The sequence below is a fragment of the Camarhynchus parvulus genome, chromosome 2 (assembly GCF_901933205.1).
Source record: "Camarhynchus parvulus chromosome 2, STF_HiC, whole genome shotgun sequence".
NCBI lineage: Eukaryota > Metazoa > Chordata > Aves > Passeriformes > Thraupidae > Camarhynchus > Camarhynchus parvulus.
The window spans coordinates 40,897,381-40,915,256 of record NC_044572.1 but is presented as its reverse complement, the minus strand read 5'-3'; the positions used below and the strand labels follow the sequence as shown (position 1 = coordinate 40,915,256).

Below are 17,876 nucleotides of genomic sequence, written 5' to 3'. Positions count from 1 at the left end.
TTAATAACTCCCTTGAATAATATTTGGGGAAATTGCAAAGTTGTAAGGCACATTAAGTAAAGTGGCAAATTAGAATACCATACAGGAAGGACTGGACTAAACAGAGCAAGGCACAAATTCATCAAGTCAATCAGGCTAACATGTGGTTTCCTTTATCATGTAGTAGCATCTGTTGCAATCGTGGAAGAAGGAGAAAACCTGGATATATCAGTGAATTTAGGATGACGGGATTACCAGCCATGAGCACAAGGGAAGAAAGATATTTTACAATGCAGCAAAGTCATCCCAGAGAAGAGAAGGAAGTATTAAAGCTATTTGCACAAAAGGCTTGAATCCTGTGAGCATTGGCTGTCCCAGAAAAATGAATTCAAAGTGGAAGAGATCCAAAGAAGGGTCATTGTTGCAGCCAGAGGTATAAAATCCTTACATTACTGCAAAAGAAGCGATGTTAACATAGTTAGCCTAAATTGAAAATGCAGGTAACATTTTTGTCTACCAATTAATGTGGTGAACATTGAGAAAGGACAACAGTTACTGAACTTAGGAAGAATGTTTGACCAAGAAACAGATGGAGGCAAAATGAATAGGAGCACCTTTAAGTTGGAAATTAAAAACTGAGTGCTAAGCCTCAGAGCAAAGATGTTTTGAAACAAACCTCATGATAGGATTATCAAGAGGCATAAAATCAAAGTATTTAATCAGGTTTTGTGAGGGATTATGTAACATGCCACTGAGATTAGCTCAGATGGTTAGAGCATGGTGTTAATAATGCCAAGGTTTTGGTTTCGATCCCTGTATGGGCCATTAACTGAAGAGTTGGACTTGATGATCCTTGTGGGTCTCTTCCAACTCAGAATATTCTGTGACTCTCTATGGTTCCTGGATACAGGAATTTTGAATCTTACAAACTGGTCAATAAGTCCTTAGAGCACATTATTATAATTTTTTTACACAAGTCCTGCACTAGAAAAACCATGATGCAGTTGTAAGTAATACATAGATTAGCTAGTTTCCCCTACTTATGTAAATTGGTCCTTGAATACACTTGGCTGTAACATAATGGTAATTTATGGAAGTGCTGTTGTTCCAAGGATTAAGAAGGTGCCAGAGTCTCCTTCATCAGCTTATTGCTGCGGGCATGATTCTCTTCTAATTCTCGCTGTTTCACACCTATGCAATTCAATTTTCTTAAGTGAAGTTAACTCTTGATTTATACTGATAAAAATCAGATCCAATATTTCCTTTTGTAGCTGGGACAGGTTTATTTTAATAATTAACGTGAAAACCCAGAACCCTAATAGTATCACTGTGAGGATGTGTTTAGAGGCATCAGTCAATATAGGCCCTTGTTCCACCAGACTTTTCACAAACTTCTACTAAAAACTATTTAGCACTATGACAGTTTTATAATCTAAATAGATTGGGATTTGAAAAAAAGAAAAATCTGAAACTGAGCCTAAGAGAAAGATGTTTTCTCCAAGGTCAAAAAGCTGATCAGTGGCAGATGAAAAAGTATCTGTCACTAAGTGCTCTAAGCCTACATGTATTCTTTGAAGCCAGTGTGAGGAAAGGCAGGCTCAGGTAAAAAAGGTACTGCAGCAAGGAAAAACACAGCTTTAAAATACATTTGTAGCTAAACAAGTATGTATGATTTCCATTTGGAATTTTCTTTCTAAACCAGTTGAAGCCTCTGGGACAAAACCTCAAATGAATACCATATTTTAAAAAATAGTAAATTAATTAACCTTGAAGATTACACCTTGATTCATACATAATTTTCTTCCTATTCAATTGTTTATAAAAGGACATCTTGTCAATAGCCTAAAACTTGACTTGATCCTTCACTAACAAGAATTCCCCTTTACAGCTTTTACAGGTTGTGCCAGTCTTTATAAATCCAGTTTTGGAGTTATCACAGTCAGAGTGCTGCCCTGGCATTACTCTACTTGTAAATCTCAGGCTTTCCTCAAAAATCCTCTTCTGGGTTTGCAGAACCCCAGAACCTGTTTCCTTCTCCAAAGCTGTCCAATGCTTCTTCTGTAAATGGAAATGCAGATATCCTGCAGTTGTAGAGATGGAGTTTGGTAGGCAGAAAGGAGATTCAGGTCCCCTTCTACTGGTGAACAGTCCTCTGGTAACATCTTGTATTCTTAACTGCACTATGGAAATGAGAACCACATCTCCATCATGGGAAAAGCACCCAGAGATTATTCCCAGCCTTGCCACCAACTAGTGTGAAACCTCTGTGCTCTCCGACCACAGAGAACATTCAAAGCTCTTTGCTGTCTGTGGCAGATGAAAATTGCTGCCTTTCCTTTCCACCATCACAGAACTTGCATGTTTGGCAATTGCACCACATGACCACCTTTGTTAAAAGCAGGCTGGGGTCTGGCTTACAACGTGCACACGTTGTCTGATTTGTTGTAAGACAGCAGAGCGGAGCACTCTCTGCGGAAGGTGGGTAACATCAGCCAGCACCAACTGCAAGACAGCAGACAATGCCAGGCACAAAATAAGAGAAAGGTTCATGATGGAGGGCAAATTTGAGAGGACTGTAACACACATGTCACATGCCTCAGCCTGTTCACTGCACACATATGCGTGCATAACCAGAATGCATCACACGGGGCAAAATACCTGATGGTGAGCAAATTCAACACTCTGCTGAGCCCATTACTCTCTGCAAACTGATTCATCTAATTCTTGGCCTATTATTAATAACATACATTTACAGTCCACCACTCTCTCCTGATCCTATCACAATCTGCTTACTTACTAATCTACCACCTGGTAAATAAGTAACTTAACCAGTGCTCACCAAATTAAGAATTTTTACTCAAAATGGCAAACAAAACATATGAATCTTACAGATTTGTGTTCAGGATTTTCACTTTGTGTAACTCTAAAACTTAATAAAAATGCAAATCTCCATGAAAACAGAGTTGTTACATATATTAATAGGAGATAAATTAAGTATTGCTGATGTTCTTAGATGATGTACACAGAGCGGGAAAAGTGAAAGCAGAATGCAGGCTTTGTACAAAATTAGGCATTGATTTTTTTAAAAATGCACTACATTCTTCCACAGAAGGTACTCTAATGTCTATTGATTAATAACTATCTTTTTAAAAAGTAGTCCCCTTTGATAAAACTGCTTTCAAACAGCTGTTGTATTAAGGTTTTTCTTGACAATGAAGGTTGATGGGTAAGGTTGCATCTTTTCTGTTAAAAAGAAATCAATATTCCATAACCTCAACCAGAATTTCCTGGCTTCAAGAAACTCTGGGGAACCTTTCAAATTTAGTGTCAGATGCCTTCTTTTCCAAATACCTTTTTCATTTATGTTTATAGATTTATATGAACATAGACATTATGTTTTTTTTCCACTAATGTAAATGTCTTTAAACAAACTGATGGTTTATACATTTAGTGTTCATGCTATCTGTGGAATATTTGAAAGAAAAGAAAATTTTACTAGAGCTCTGAAGTCTTTTTAGGATAAAACAGCACACCACAAGTTCCTCAAATGCAAGGGCTTGTCTACTGGAAACATTTGTGGTTCTCCTGTCCATGTTTTCTAAGTGAATCCATATGTGGTGTGTCTTGCTGCCATCACAAAAAAATGCTCCATTTCACTAGGGGGCTCTAACGGAGTGTCAAAAAATGTTGGCAATCAAACTTAAATGTATCTTTTTCTGGCATTCGTATTAATTTCTACAACAGCAGAACAAAGGACTGGAGCAATACTTTGATATGATTCCAGAAGCATTGTATAATCGGACTTAAAAACTGCTGCACTTGAGTAGGAGATGTAACTTGGCTGAATCTCTTACACCTGTTTTCTTTTAGAGGTCTAAGTTAGTTGAACTCAGGCACTGCTTTCTGTCCTGGGTACTCTCCCCAGAACAACAACACCTGGCACTAAAGGAGGTCAGCAAGCACATGCTCACCAGCCTCTGAAAAACTTGTTTAGGTAGCACTGAGACAACATCTGTATACAGTGGGTGCTGGGTGAGACGGAGGCAAAACTGACCTCATGTGAGCCTGCCTGCCCCAAAGGAACATTGCCAATTACTGCCTTGATTATCAGAGTTATAGAATTGGCAGTCCTCGATTTTCTGCCTCGGGAAACACTGGAATTAAAATTGCTCAGCAGAACTTTGTCATTGGTATTTGGCTAGTTATTTCAACCTCTAAACACTTTAGCCTTAAGAGTTCAAGTAAGTTCATGTTCAAAGGATCTCTTAAAAATACACGGCTAAAAGTTGAAAGACTTGCTGAAGATTCCAATTTCTAAGGATTATTTCCTGTTTACTTTTCATACCAACTAGCTGAATTCTCACATTTCATCTTGGAGGCAGGACTCAACTGTCTGCAGAGGATATATTCTGTTTTCTTACACTCAAACAGGCAAACTCAAGATAGATTCCTGGCTCTGTTTACTAAAAAGGTAGAGCAATAAACGTGAGGTAGAGAAAGCTGTCTTGGGAGAGGGATGTGGATTGGAGCACAAGGAACTTCTTTGTTCCAGAGCGTAGGAATCAAAACACTGAAACTGCTGTGGTATTTTGGGTATTATCCAAAGCAGCAGAGTTGCTAGTGAGAAAATGAAAACTGATCCATTCCAGTTGAACAATTTGTACCTTTTATGCTACTACACTCATGCACAACAATCAAGAGGCAAGAATCTGGAGCTCTTACTCAGCCTTGCTTCTCACCAAGCTAGGGATTTTACACTGCTTATGAAAAAAGACATGTTTTTGTTGGTGCTTTTAAAGACAGACGGATTCCATTCAGCCATGGGCCACAGGAAGGATGACAGAAAAAAATAATAAGGGTGTTTGTTAAGACACTGACCTCTCTAGAACGACTGTAAGGGCTTGAGAGACTTCCAGAACAGAAGTTCTCCCCAACACACTTTATCATTATAATTTATCTATATCTTTATAGTGGTACATTTTTCCATATGCTGCTCTGCTTACAGCCTTCCTGCTGCCACTGGCATACTCCTTCTCCAGCTATTATGTAGAAACTATTCCAGACTGACAAGAACATCTATCTGTGCATACCCAGTGATTGCACACACAGTTTTACTTGGAAATAAAAGAGGATAAGTGTAAAACCAGTGTGTACATTGAGTATTAAGGTAGTGCATTTCTGTTGGTTCACTAAAAAAATTGCCTTTAAAGAAGAAGAGTACATGTATTTTTTGTAATAAAGATTTGAATCAAAACGTTTTTTACAAATGTCCTTATCAGTAAAAAATGAGACTGTCTACATGTGAATTGAGGTGTAAACATGTTTTTCAAAGTATCCCCATAACTTTCAAACAGCCTTCAGGGACTACAGGAAAAACACAGTAATATGGCAAATGTTATAAGTCTCAGAATAACTCTTATCCCATTTATGTTTTCATTCCGTCATCACTATCTGTCTATCCTTATCCTGAGGCAGTAATGAAAAATAAGACTTTTGTTTCAAACACGGAAGAGTAAGCACTGTACTTTGAAAGATATAGTTAACTAAACTGAGCCTGAACTATCATCAGTGCATTAAATGTTTTGCCAATTTTAATCCAAACTCACACTGCTGTAAGTCTTTTGGAGCTTGTCTTCCATTAAAACTGCGGAGAGCAACCAGGGCACATGGCAAAGCAATGAAACTGCCAAATTTTAGGTATTCTTACTTTGACATAGTGAAAGCAATATGGGAAAAAGTGGTGAAGATTCAATTCACAAAAGATGCATATTTCAAAAGTGTCTGAATCACACATGAACCTCCAGGTAGATTTTTCATCATGTCCACATGATTCAGGAATACTGCCTTCCAAAACCCTGAAGGTTATGTAAGCATTAAGATGTGAGAAGTTTTCATGTACGACCCTACTATGCCAGCAGAAGTTTATTTTCAATACTCCTTATTCCGAAATAGCAATGCTACCTCAATCTATTTGATATTATTTTTCCATGGCTCTTGGAATAAGACCAGCAAAAAATCACTGATAACCAAAAATAAAACCCCTCAAAAAATTGTATCTGCAGTTGTTTATTAGCAACATCCTACAATATCAGTTCCATACCTGCAGCATCCTTGACTGTTCATCTGTCTTTCTCCTTTTAGGACAAAAATGTTCTGACTATTGTTTTCTTACAAAATGTTACTTTGGTTGTTTTCTGTTTTTAAGGGTATCACAGAAGTAAGGAGACAAATCAGGCTGAGAAGGGAGATCAGTATACTCAAACATTTTGAGTTAATATATATGCCATTTTTTTTTGTTAGGGTCAGAAGTTTATCTGGTTGTAGTTTAAAAGCTACAGAAGGAATTGGAGATAGAATCTTTTACTATAGTGGGCTTTTTAATTCGCCAAGTAAATGGATACAGAATGCACACCTGCGCACATTAGGAAAATGTGGCTGAAATTGATACACAAAGGGACATAAAGGACAAAAATGTCTGACAGGCCAAGCTACTGCAGGGGATAGCTCTGAAGAAAGAGCTTTGTATTTGCTGCACAGGGAGGCAGGTGGGAAGGGAGATGAGAGGGGCAGGCAGAGGAGGGACAGACAGACACAGGATGGTAGTGCTGTGCAGCATAGCTCTTCCCTCCTGTCAGCAAGGCTGCCAGTCTGGGAGAACACTGCCCTGTCTGTGCACAGCACACTGAGTGAAAAACCCCCTTTGTCTCCTCTACAGCATGGCTCTGCCTGTCTTTTTGTCATGAGGGACACTACGTGCTGTTAAATTATACAAAAATATCAAGTAGGACTTTCTGTTGGAAATGCAAAGCTAATCATCCAGTAACATGATTTAGTGGATACTTATAATCAAAACAAAGAATTAACCACCACTGTTTGAGCAATTCAAACTGTGCTTTCTGTATGAGTTCATCTCTACTGACAAAGAATAATAGAGGCTTAACAAAACGTTCTCCTTCCAGGGGCAAGGGGAATGTAACATTTATCTGCAGTGGTGTCCAGGGGGACATCACATGTCATAATCAATCACCTCATAAAATATTATGAAGTAAAGTGGTGGCAATTTAGATAGTAGCATGGAAAACTAGCTTATAAGAAGAAATAGAAAGCTAACAAAACTGGAAAGTTTCCAGTTCCATCAGCTCACAGGATTACCAAAACTCACACCCTTAATTCTGCCAACTTTATTGTAATCTTTTCTTCTTTTTTTTTTTTTTTTTTTTTTTTTTTTTTTTTTTAAGCTATGGAGGTGCCTAGCATAGAGTCTATATATAGTTAGGCATGGAACTACAGAAACTTAAAATGAACACAGATTCTTTATTTTCTTTCAAAACAGACCATTAATTCTGAAGTCTCCTGAATTCTCTGTGTGGCAATACTCTGACAAGTTTTCAGACATTTCTAATAAAGAATTCATCTCTGAATGAAACCTGGGGAATGGTAGTTCTGCCTTTTTGCTTTTTATGCTTCTTTGGTACTAAATGCCTCATGTCCTCTTAAGAACATAATTGGAAACATATGGGAAAAATCTGTCAGTGAAGAGTCTAGGATTGCTACAGAAAACACATAGAAGTAACCCACAACAGCAATGAAACTGGAACAGAAATGGTACACCACTTATACACTGTCCCTCTGCTTTTCCATCTAGAATCACACTTCCCTTTTTTGACATGACTCTCTGGTTCACAGTGAATACCAATTTAACTCAGCATTTTGAGGGTGCTACTCACTATAAAAGACAAATTTTTTCTTCATGTCCTTACTAAGGGGTAAATATATTTAATTACTTCATAATAATACCTCTACTAGTACTGCAAAAAAATGCTTTGCTCAATATTGTCAAATAAAACTCAAACACACAAATACACAAAATCTGGGATTGGTAGAGTGTTTAGGTTTTTCTTTTAGAATGGGAGTCTTTCTGCAAGGATTGGAACTTCGGCTTCCACAAGTCTCATACCCATCAAATACACATATCTAAGGCTTCTTGTGGTATGCTGTTAAATCCAAATATTAGAATACAGGACTGATGTTAACTGTGAATTTGTTCAACACATTTCATCTCCCTACAAGGAATACAGCAAACAGCTTTACTCCACTGAGATGGAAAGTTCCCCCAGGGTCTGCAGAGAGGTGCAGCAGCAGGAATTGGGTGCCCAGTCAGTCCCACACTATGCTCCCTGCCTTGTGAGACAACTGAAGAACTTGCCTCCAAAGAACTGAGGGGTGTGGAAAGGGGACTGCAAATTGGGATGAGAGATTTGTGCAACTAAAAGGATATGTAGATATATCCCTATTGCTGTACAGCTAACTCACCAGAAGTTACACTACTGTGAAGTCAAAATATTTGAACAAAAATGTGAATAACAAACAATCCTAAGCTACAGACCTTCATTTTAATATTACTCCTCTTCTAAAAATCAATGTATTGATGATTATGTGGAGCATGCATTTAAATTTTGATTAATGGCACTGTCAAGTGGATCTATACCTGAGAAACTCAAAAAAGGTAAAAATGTAACTAAAGTGATCTGTCTATAGTGGAATTCAGTATGGTGTTTTCTCCAGGTATACTGCTAATATTTAGGTAAAGAGCATCAAAACTCTTCTGTGAGGTAAACAAAATCAGCTGCACTAGTCCTAAAGAATGTTGATTAGAAACATAATGCAGCTTTAAGTAGTTATAAATTGATAAAGATGACAATTTACTGGGGCAAAGGGGGAAAGAGTTGACTGGCCAAATCATAAAGCAGATTCAGATTTGGTAGAGACTCTCTAAGGCAGTTGTGCTTCACCCTTTTCCACCACACTGAAATGCATTACTGAGGCACTGAGGATCCTTGATCTAAAGCTGCGCAGGGCATTTTTGGTGGATAAGCATGTAAGGGAATGGTCACGTGTTGATCCTGGCAATTCAAAGTACACAGATATGTGGTTGTCTTGCAGTCCCTGAGGCACAGCTTCAGAAGAAGCACTTCAGAACTTGTCACTCTCTTACAATCAATGCAATTAGATAACACATTGCCCATCCTCCCCTTTCCACTAAATCAAAAGGTGCTCCTTAAAGAAAGGGAATCTTTACAGCAGAGGGCTCTTGTCTCAGGGAGCAGCTGGCTGCTCTTACATGACCTAGGACTTCAGTGTGGCTGGACAAGCAGAGCAAGGCTACAATGGAAGCACTTTTAGCCAGATAGAACCAAGTATCCACTTACTGTTGGTTGCATAACATATGGCGGATGAGGCATCCATGAAGTACTCTGGACCTGCACATCAAATACTTTTAATTAGCATAGAAAAGTTTAAAACTTAAAGATTTACTTAAAAATATTCTTTCTATTACAACTAAGGTGCTAATTTTGACAAAGGACTTAAGTCTTAAAACTCAACACAAAATTAATTTACACTTTGTAAAGTTATTGACAAAGGAAAAAGCTTTCAAATTTCATTTGATAATGTTTTCCACCAAAGGCAGAAGTCTGAGTGATTGCACCACTTCTATGAATCACATTATTTTATCTCATAAAGTAGCCTTCAATATTCCACGTTGCCCTAGTTTTCCATTTGCATTGTTTGCTTTCATCCATCAATATAATCGTGAACATGTCATCCAACCGACAGTGCAGGAGACAGAAAATGTTCAACGTTTATTTTCAAAAGTATCTCTATGAACTTTTAAAGGTATAACATTTTCAGAGATCCCAGAATGACTTATTCTGTTCCCAGTAAGAACTAAAGATCTAATTCAGAGTTTTTGAAAATTATTCTAACTGAAAGCTTTCATGGCAAAGCTGGCTTAAGAAGTCTGCCCCTCCAGGATCATTCTTAGCTTGAACATCCTGAGGTCTGTTCCCACCAGAGCTCCATATGCATCGCCAAAGACTTTCTTTGTTGTTCTGCCTTATGTCTGCTATGTAATATATTTCAAGGATAGAACAATTTTACTAAGAATTAGACACATTATAGAGTGCTTGCATATTTGTTGTGGCATCTCTGAGCCATAATTACCTTTTATGCTATGTGTGGATTGCCCACATGCTATGGAATTTTGTATTTTAGTTTCCTTTTGCATCAGTCTGGACACAACACACAAGTACACGAAAAATGTAGCTGTGCTACAGCCATCAGAGGACACCTCACTTGCTGTCCCAGAAATGGGTGTGCAGCACCTCAGACTGAGCATGACCAGGAATAATAAGGAGAAAGCTACAAGGTCCCACTTCTCCAGATGCCTTGTGATTTTGTTCATGAAGAAAATATTGAGAATTAATTGTATAAGAGTGTGCTCCAACATTTGTATATGTTTATCAAAGTCTATTTTTTGTTGAAAAGCAAGTTCAGTATAACATCATTAGAACCAAAACCAGCACACCCACATGTGAACACACCTCTACTACAACATTTTCTGCTGGGAATCCCCATGAGCCAAAAAAAATAGAGCTGCCACAGCTTGCTGCTGCTCATTGCAAACTATCTAAGGAAAATGATACAAGTTAAAAAAAAAAAAAAAAAGAATAGTTTTGCTGCAAATGCAAAATGCATGAAACCATAAACTGATGCAATGGTTCAAACCAGAATGGGAAAAGGGGAGCAACTGTGGACTGTGGAGCAGTGATGAAAGTAAGTGGCTGGGGTGGCCTGAACTCAGTGGCCTGAATGGGAAGTAGTATGGCTCTTAAGCCAGCTTTGCTACCAAGAAAATTGCATGTGAGCTGCACGCAATGCAGCTCTGGCATTGATTCTTCTTTGGTGCTGCCATTACTGAAATTTACTGAATTTACCTCATCAAAACAACTTTTGTTTGGCAAGTGCTACATGGCCATCTCAAATAAAATAACACAAAAGTCAAAGAGAATGACAAGAATCATTTATCTTTAAAGATCAAGTTTAAAGTAGAGTAACTTCTCAGAATTACCTGTAAGCAGTACCATACCATCTGCAATCCCCTAGCCCCAACCAACCAACCCTAACATTAGGAACAGCCCACCATGCAGCTTGAAAGTTTGGGTAGTTTATTTCAGGTAAGACTCAGAGTTGGAAAAGCACTGATGGCACAGGAGAGAAATAGCTAAAATTGGAAAATGTATAGTCAATGACCAGCTTCTGTGAAGTGATAAGTTCCCAGACAATGGCTAATAATAAAAATATACAATCTGGTTTTGACTTCCATCTCAGAAAGCCAAAACAAGACAATATTTCCCAGTGGAGATCTGAGAGGGATATACTGAAAAGAGAAATTCTGAATGACTTGGCATGTAGCAGACTAAAGAACGATTTGAGGACACATCCTCAAGTAATTTGTTTTGTCAGGGATTACTGGACAAAAATGAGTACTTTTAAAGGATGAAGTTACTGGAAAAAATATAGCTGGGGTCAAAAGGTCAAAGTATAATGCAGTCAACCTAAATTATGAAAAAGAAACAATTAAAAAGCTTTTGGCTAATGAAGGGGAGCCAAAATGAGGAAACAGTTCAATAAGAATGATAAGCTTCTGGTGTTGTCAATTGGAAATTTAGCAAAATGTTGTTTATCAGAGTAGCTGATTGAAATTAAGAATTACAGTGGCTTTCACTACTGTTGTAAAGAATGCAGAAAACACTTAAAACTCTACCCAATAGTACCTGAATATTCCTAGAGAGCCCTTTGTTTCAAGAGTGACTCAAGAGTGCAAGCACTTACAGTTTTCTGTGGTATACACTCTGCCTTCATCCACATCCAAAACATCATTACCTGGGAAACACAGTAGACAAGAGCATATCTGACGTACCTGATATGTAGAGACAGGGGAAGCAGCAATGAATGGCGTGATTGATGTCTGTGGAATCATGCGGTTTGTTGGAATACTGTACGGTGAGGAATAAAATCTGCAAACAAAGAACAAAGGCAAGAGGTTTTTGAACCTTTTGACTACTTAGGCTCTGACTAAATAATTCACTGCCTCCTGGGCAAAGACAGAAAGAGTCTACCCAGGTAATTATGTCCATCTATTTCCAAAACTACAATAAAAAAGATGTGATGGCTCCATTGAGCAGATCTTGAAAATGGAAAGGAGGAGGAATATTTACACAAAGCATATTTTTTTTTCAGTTCAACTAGCACAAATATAGAACTTCACAATACAAGAAGCAATTATCTGAGATGCAAAGACAGCTGATTTTCCAGGGCGCTAGCTAGTGAAAGGAAATTTCTTACACGATATCGAAGACAACATTACTGATTTCATTTTTACACAGGGTACTGTTTTCTTTTCATATCCTAGTGCTTCAGCGCTGAGAATAACACATTCTATATACATGCCTGAATTATTTTATTAAGGGGTGGCTACAAAAACTCTGGCTGAAATTTTTGTATTAATCTATGCAGAGAGCAAAACCCCCTTTTACTGATGAAATGTATCAGGAATTATGAGGCTTAATGCCCCAGGCAGCACTAAAAATCTCAGATTTAGTCGGTTTTATTTCCACTGTTGCATGCTATGAACAGAACTTGCACCATCTCTTGCTTGATGGCAATAAATGTTATATTCTTTCTCCTTCCCTGTGCATTAATGATTATTGATAAAATTATCACTTGGAAAATATCATCACTACTGCTGGACTGTGTTAGTACTTAATATGTGTATGCTTGTATAGATTTTTGGATTTGATCTTTTTGTAGTTTTAACTGTAAGTCTGAAAATAAAATTGCTTAAAAAAGAATGTTTGTGGTTTTACTGTTGTCTAAATGCCTGTATTTTAGACTCTGAGAGAAACACTCACGTGCAGTGCTCTTTTGTACAATTTAAACCCCATGTAGATCTTTCTCATAGAGGATGCACCAGTAAGTAACAGAAGATTCTGCACAGTGAATTGCATTCCCTCTCTTTTTATATTTTTCCCCTCCCTACTCTGAGGCAATCAACAGTAGCTTTCCATGAGAGCTATGCAACAAAAAAAAAAATCATTACTGGTGTTTAAACAAGTGCTCTATTTCCTGATCGCCCTGGCATCACAGATTTAGTACTAATCAGTCTAGTTCAGACTGGATGCATTCATTCTGGATACAGCCTCAAATAACTACCGACTTCAACCAACAGCCTTGGAAAAACAGGCTGCTCTCTTTGAACGCTGGGCGGAAACATTCAAAGTTAGGAGGGGAGAGGGAGACAGAGAAGCAATCATTTGTTCTTTCTATTCCAAATCAGATTTTAAAATGCCAAAAGCAGCAGGTGGCATCTGAGTGATTTTTTGTTTAATAGAAATATAATGCTATTTTAGGACCATTTATCAGCCCTCACAATGCTCGCACAGAGACTATTTTAAAATTGTGCCTTTGCCCAATTTTATATATATCCTATTATGAGAACTTAGAAGCAATTGTATCCCCATGCTTATACCAAATATTAGGTTCACACAACATCGAGGGAGAAGGGATTTTTATACCACTAGGCAGATTCATCTATGGCACTAGCATGTTGCATATTATCTAACCCCTTTTACAGGGGTCTTCTCCCAGATCAGTGTTAACCAGAAATCACTTGGGCTGTGCTCTTGCTAAGTGGATCAACCAAAAAATGTTGTGTGCAGCAAATGAAAATAGTCAATGGCAGACTGACAGAATTTAGTCTATGGGTAAAATGTGTAATGTATAGAAATATATATAAATCTTTTAAACTAAAAATAATATAAAACCAAAAATCTTTTGAGAAAACCATACATTTTTGTTTATTCTTTTCTCATTCTGTTCATAAATCTGGCATTGATGCTGGGCTCGTACCCTTAACCACATATGAACCACTTGGACAAAGACAAGTACAGGGAAGAAACAACTTTCCATTCGGAAATAGTGCTGACTGTTTGGAATAAACTCTCCAATAAATCGCAGCAAATACTAACAAATTTACAGAAAATGTGTGCTAAGCCAAGAATTTGACAGACAGCTTGCCATTTCAGTTTCAGCTTAGAGATGCATTTATCTGAATAGTACACAAGCCTGTAGAATATATACTACAGTAATGTGGAAAATACAGCCCTTCCCACAGCCCTGCCAATACCATTTATCTGTCACCATTTGGAATGCTCTCAAATAAGGATCAAATAAAACATAGCAACAGGACATTCAGCTGTATTGGGAAAATTCCTACACAAGGACATCAAGGAAGAGAAAGGAAGAAACTCTGATGCTGCAAATGACAATTCAGGAAAATCCAGTTCATGTATTTCAATTTTAATAATAATAATAAAAGATCAAGTGTTGCAATCTCAGCCACTGCAATAGCCTGCTAAGAAATTATTTTGCAGTCAGGAATTTCTTACACCAAGAGACAAAGGTTTGTCTTCTTTCCTCAGGGAAAGAAAAGGATCTAAAAGGATCCAAAAGGATCTAATAGTAAAGGATGTGGATGTCTCTGCCATATGTGAAGAACAGTGGTGTGATGAGGATAGAGGTGTGCTTTCTGGGGATGGACTCAAGCAGAGACACCCTGAGGTATGGGATGCTCAACCTCCCACACTGCTGGAGTCATTTGCTACCAGGGCAAGGATCATTGACAAAGAGGGCTCAACATGCCCTCACCCATGGCACACTGAGGCATCTCTCTAAATTCCCTCTACATACAAATGGGCTATTTTCCTCATATGTAACTGGCATAAGTGGCATGCCTGGGATCTAATAAGAGACAAGGGGAACAAAACCACAAGAGTGGCCTGCTCTGGCACAAACCCTACAGCAAGACAAGATTTGCAGCTGAGGACTTTCCTATATTCAGTCTTAGGCTTTGCCTTCTTTTTTTTTTTAGGCTTAGGGAGAGGTGAAATGAGGTGGAAGATGTATGCTTTAAGTTCATTCAAGGGAATACAGGATTCTCAGTCATCAGAATATCTACATCAAAAAGAAAAGTGGAAAGAGATATGAATTATACTGGCTTTGATTTGTCTTAGATATATTAAATTATGCCTCCAAGTTTCCTGTCATTAAAATGCACACAGTGTATCTAGTACAGTGCACTAGGTATTATGAGAGCGGTAGGCTTCATGGTGTAGTTGACCTGTGAGCTCTAAGGGCAGCTTTCCAGAAGGCTCAGCTGCATTTTCTGCAGATGCAGTTTGCATCCTTACATTGATCTGAGCAGTTTTTTGCAGGTGCAAGACAATGTCCCTGCTCCTCAGCTGCAATTGCAATGCTAGGAGCGCAAGTATGCAGGTGGCAAGGGCAAGGCAACATGGACGTCGCCCTTGTGTTAAAAATAGACTTTTTCAGCATGCCTAGATTCCATAGGCAAAGGGGAAACTCATCACTAGTAGGCAAAAGGATGCTCCTGGAAGTTCCTGAAGGGAGGTTTATAAGGCGCTCAAAAGAACACATTTTTGAGTGATGTTAAAAAGAAGCAAATTTCCAGTACCTCATCAGGCGCACAGAGGCAGTGCTTTAACAACAGTTTCTGTTGCTTAACAGACAAAGCACATACTCCTCTGCTACACCAACCCTCCCTTTGCATTTGGGGACTGCATTATCTGCAGTGTCTGGTCACTATTTCCCTGCCAAAAAAGTGGGAAAAAAAAATCCATATGGTTCCCATTCTACTGGGGAATGTGCAAGCTTCCAGACAGAATCTGCACAAGAGCAAGATGCTATTTGCACTGCAATAAACACCATTTGCTCATGCCTCGTGCCTGCGGGCAGTACTGAAAAAGTTAGATTCATAAATAGCATCCTGGGGCTCACATAATGTAAGAGTATTACCAAGCATTATCAAGGCAGCAATTTTCTGTTGCAACAAGGCACACAGTCAGATGTTGGAGTTGGAAAAGACCTATCTGAATATTGAGCCCATTGGCCAGCAAATGCACAAAATTGTCCCCCAGATATGAGGCACTAAACTGATAAAGCACATCGCAATCTAGTCAAATGGCCAAGAGGACTCCAGCCTCAGGAACATTCTAAATGAGCTTCCTTACAGTGCAAGTACGGGAGCTCTATCCTGCTCCTTGTATGAGTGCATAAAACTACTAAAAAAATGTTAATGCCACAAATTGAAAAATCAATAGCATATTACAACAGGCACACTGTTCCCCAAAATAAACCTGAGTACCTTTATAAACACAATTCAGAAAAGGCTTATTATAAAACAAAACAAAAAAAAAAGGCAAAGTGGTTGCCAAGTGAAATGATCTTATCTATTGAAGTGTGTGCTTACCATATCCTCAGTACCTTATACTGAAATGCTATGGTACACTATGGGCTGGATTCTCCACTCCATTATACCAATTTTATGCTGATGTAACTCCACTGGATGCTTAAACAGAGCTACACGGGCATAAAAACAATATAATGAAATGGAGAATCGAGCTTTACAAAGTAATAGTCTCAGAAGAAAATCATCTATTTCTTAGCAGAGGAAAAAATCATAGTCATTTTTAGTGAGAGCCTCTCTCACACTGTTTTATTTCTGCTATAGATTTTCAAGGCAAATATGCAGTTATATGGTAATAAAAGTGATAGTACGACACCATGAACAATAAGAACCTACCTTTTCATCTGGAAACAAGAGTCCAGATTCTTCCCTGAGGTTTGATTATGGCCCAACACAAAACCTAATATAATCCACGCCTCCTAAGGAACTGTGAATTTTAAATACCATCCCATGACACCTGCTGCAGAGACATGGTTCTCTAGGAGGCTTCCATCCTCTGCATAATCCTGTCTGGATTTAGCAACTTAGATGCATCCAAACGCATCTATCAATCCTATAAAGAGCTCGAGTAAGCGTCAGCATATGCAGTTAATCTTTCTTTTAAAATTTTTTTGGTGGTTCATAACTCTTCTGAATCATCACCTTCACTTGGTATCTTTACATTTCTCATCCCCAGACTCAGTTCAGTACGTTCTGCACTGGTGACCCCCGCTGAATGCTACAAGGAAAAGGTCTTTGTTTTACAGATCTTTAGGTGACATTGCTCCATGTGCAATGGAGCAATGTCATTGGTGGCTCGGCCCACGTTACAGCCAAAGTATTCTACAGCCTTTTAAGCACAGGGTGGGTGTGCCACACTGCCCTTCCCATGAGGAAGATGCCCCTTTGCTGAGTTAACCTGTTACTTCACAGAGCTTAAAAGCCTTTAAGTCTCTTTCCCCATGGCCACACACTGATGCCTGTGTTATGTGTCAGCGAGCAACAGATCAAATATACACATTTCACAAGCAAAGCATCAAGGTGCTCCCAGACTTTATTAAAATAAACCTCCTGAGCTAGATTTTTACTGTGCTTGCTAGTAAAGAGGCTTATGAAAAACAGAAAAAACTTAAACCTACAGGATATGTAGAGATTACTGTGTGAATGTCTGGGGAGATAAAAAAAATTCTGTTGGACCAAAAAGGTCCTGGTGATCTTCATGATACTGCACACAATCAAGATCTCACCACAAGAGCATTTTGAATGATGGTTTAGTCCTGATAAAACTGAAAATATTTTGACACTTTAGAAAAGAGACATATGTCAAAGTAATAATTAATTGTCACTCTTAGAGAGATATCTGGTACTGGAATTTAATTTATTTCTTGCCTTAAAAATAAAAGAAGATTTAAAAAACTGCAGAACTGAAATTCTCCATTGGGTACAATTTCTTTACCTGTGATCAGTGACAGCATGTTCAAGCAATAGAATGACCAAACCACCTGAGCAGCCTGAATACCATAGGTGTTCTTTGATATAAATAATGTCTGATTCTGAGATAACTTTCATAACTTCAAAAGAATTCTTCTTGAATTAAAATCATATTAGTCTTAATGGGTCATTCAAACTATGGTTTCCAAAACACTCACACAGCTGACATGCAGGAACTTATATGAAAAAAAAGTCAGCTGTCCACATGAAACACTGATGTACTATGAACCAGTGATGTTTTTATTTATAGATTGTAATGTTT

The 17,876-nt window shown here is 38.2% G+C and overlaps 1 protein-coding gene across 6 annotated transcripts in view; it reads right to left on the bottom strand.

Annotated features, from left to right (window-relative positions):
* Positions 1 to 17,876, bottom strand: part of RBMS3 (RNA binding motif single stranded interacting protein 3) — a 712,273-nt gene that overhangs the window by 59,284 nt on the left and 635,113 nt on the right. For all 6 annotated transcript variants that reach the window (XM_030969590.1, XM_030969580.1, XM_030969574.1 and 3 more), the window contains 2 exons: positions 11,741 to 11,837; positions 9,189 to 9,239 (listed from right to left, as the gene is read on the bottom strand). In XM_030969590.1, coding sequence (XP_030825450.1) covers positions 9,189 to 9,239; positions 11,741 to 11,837 — 148 coding nt within the window. The remainder of the gene's footprint in view (positions 1 to 9,188; positions 9,240 to 11,740; positions 11,838 to 17,876) is intronic.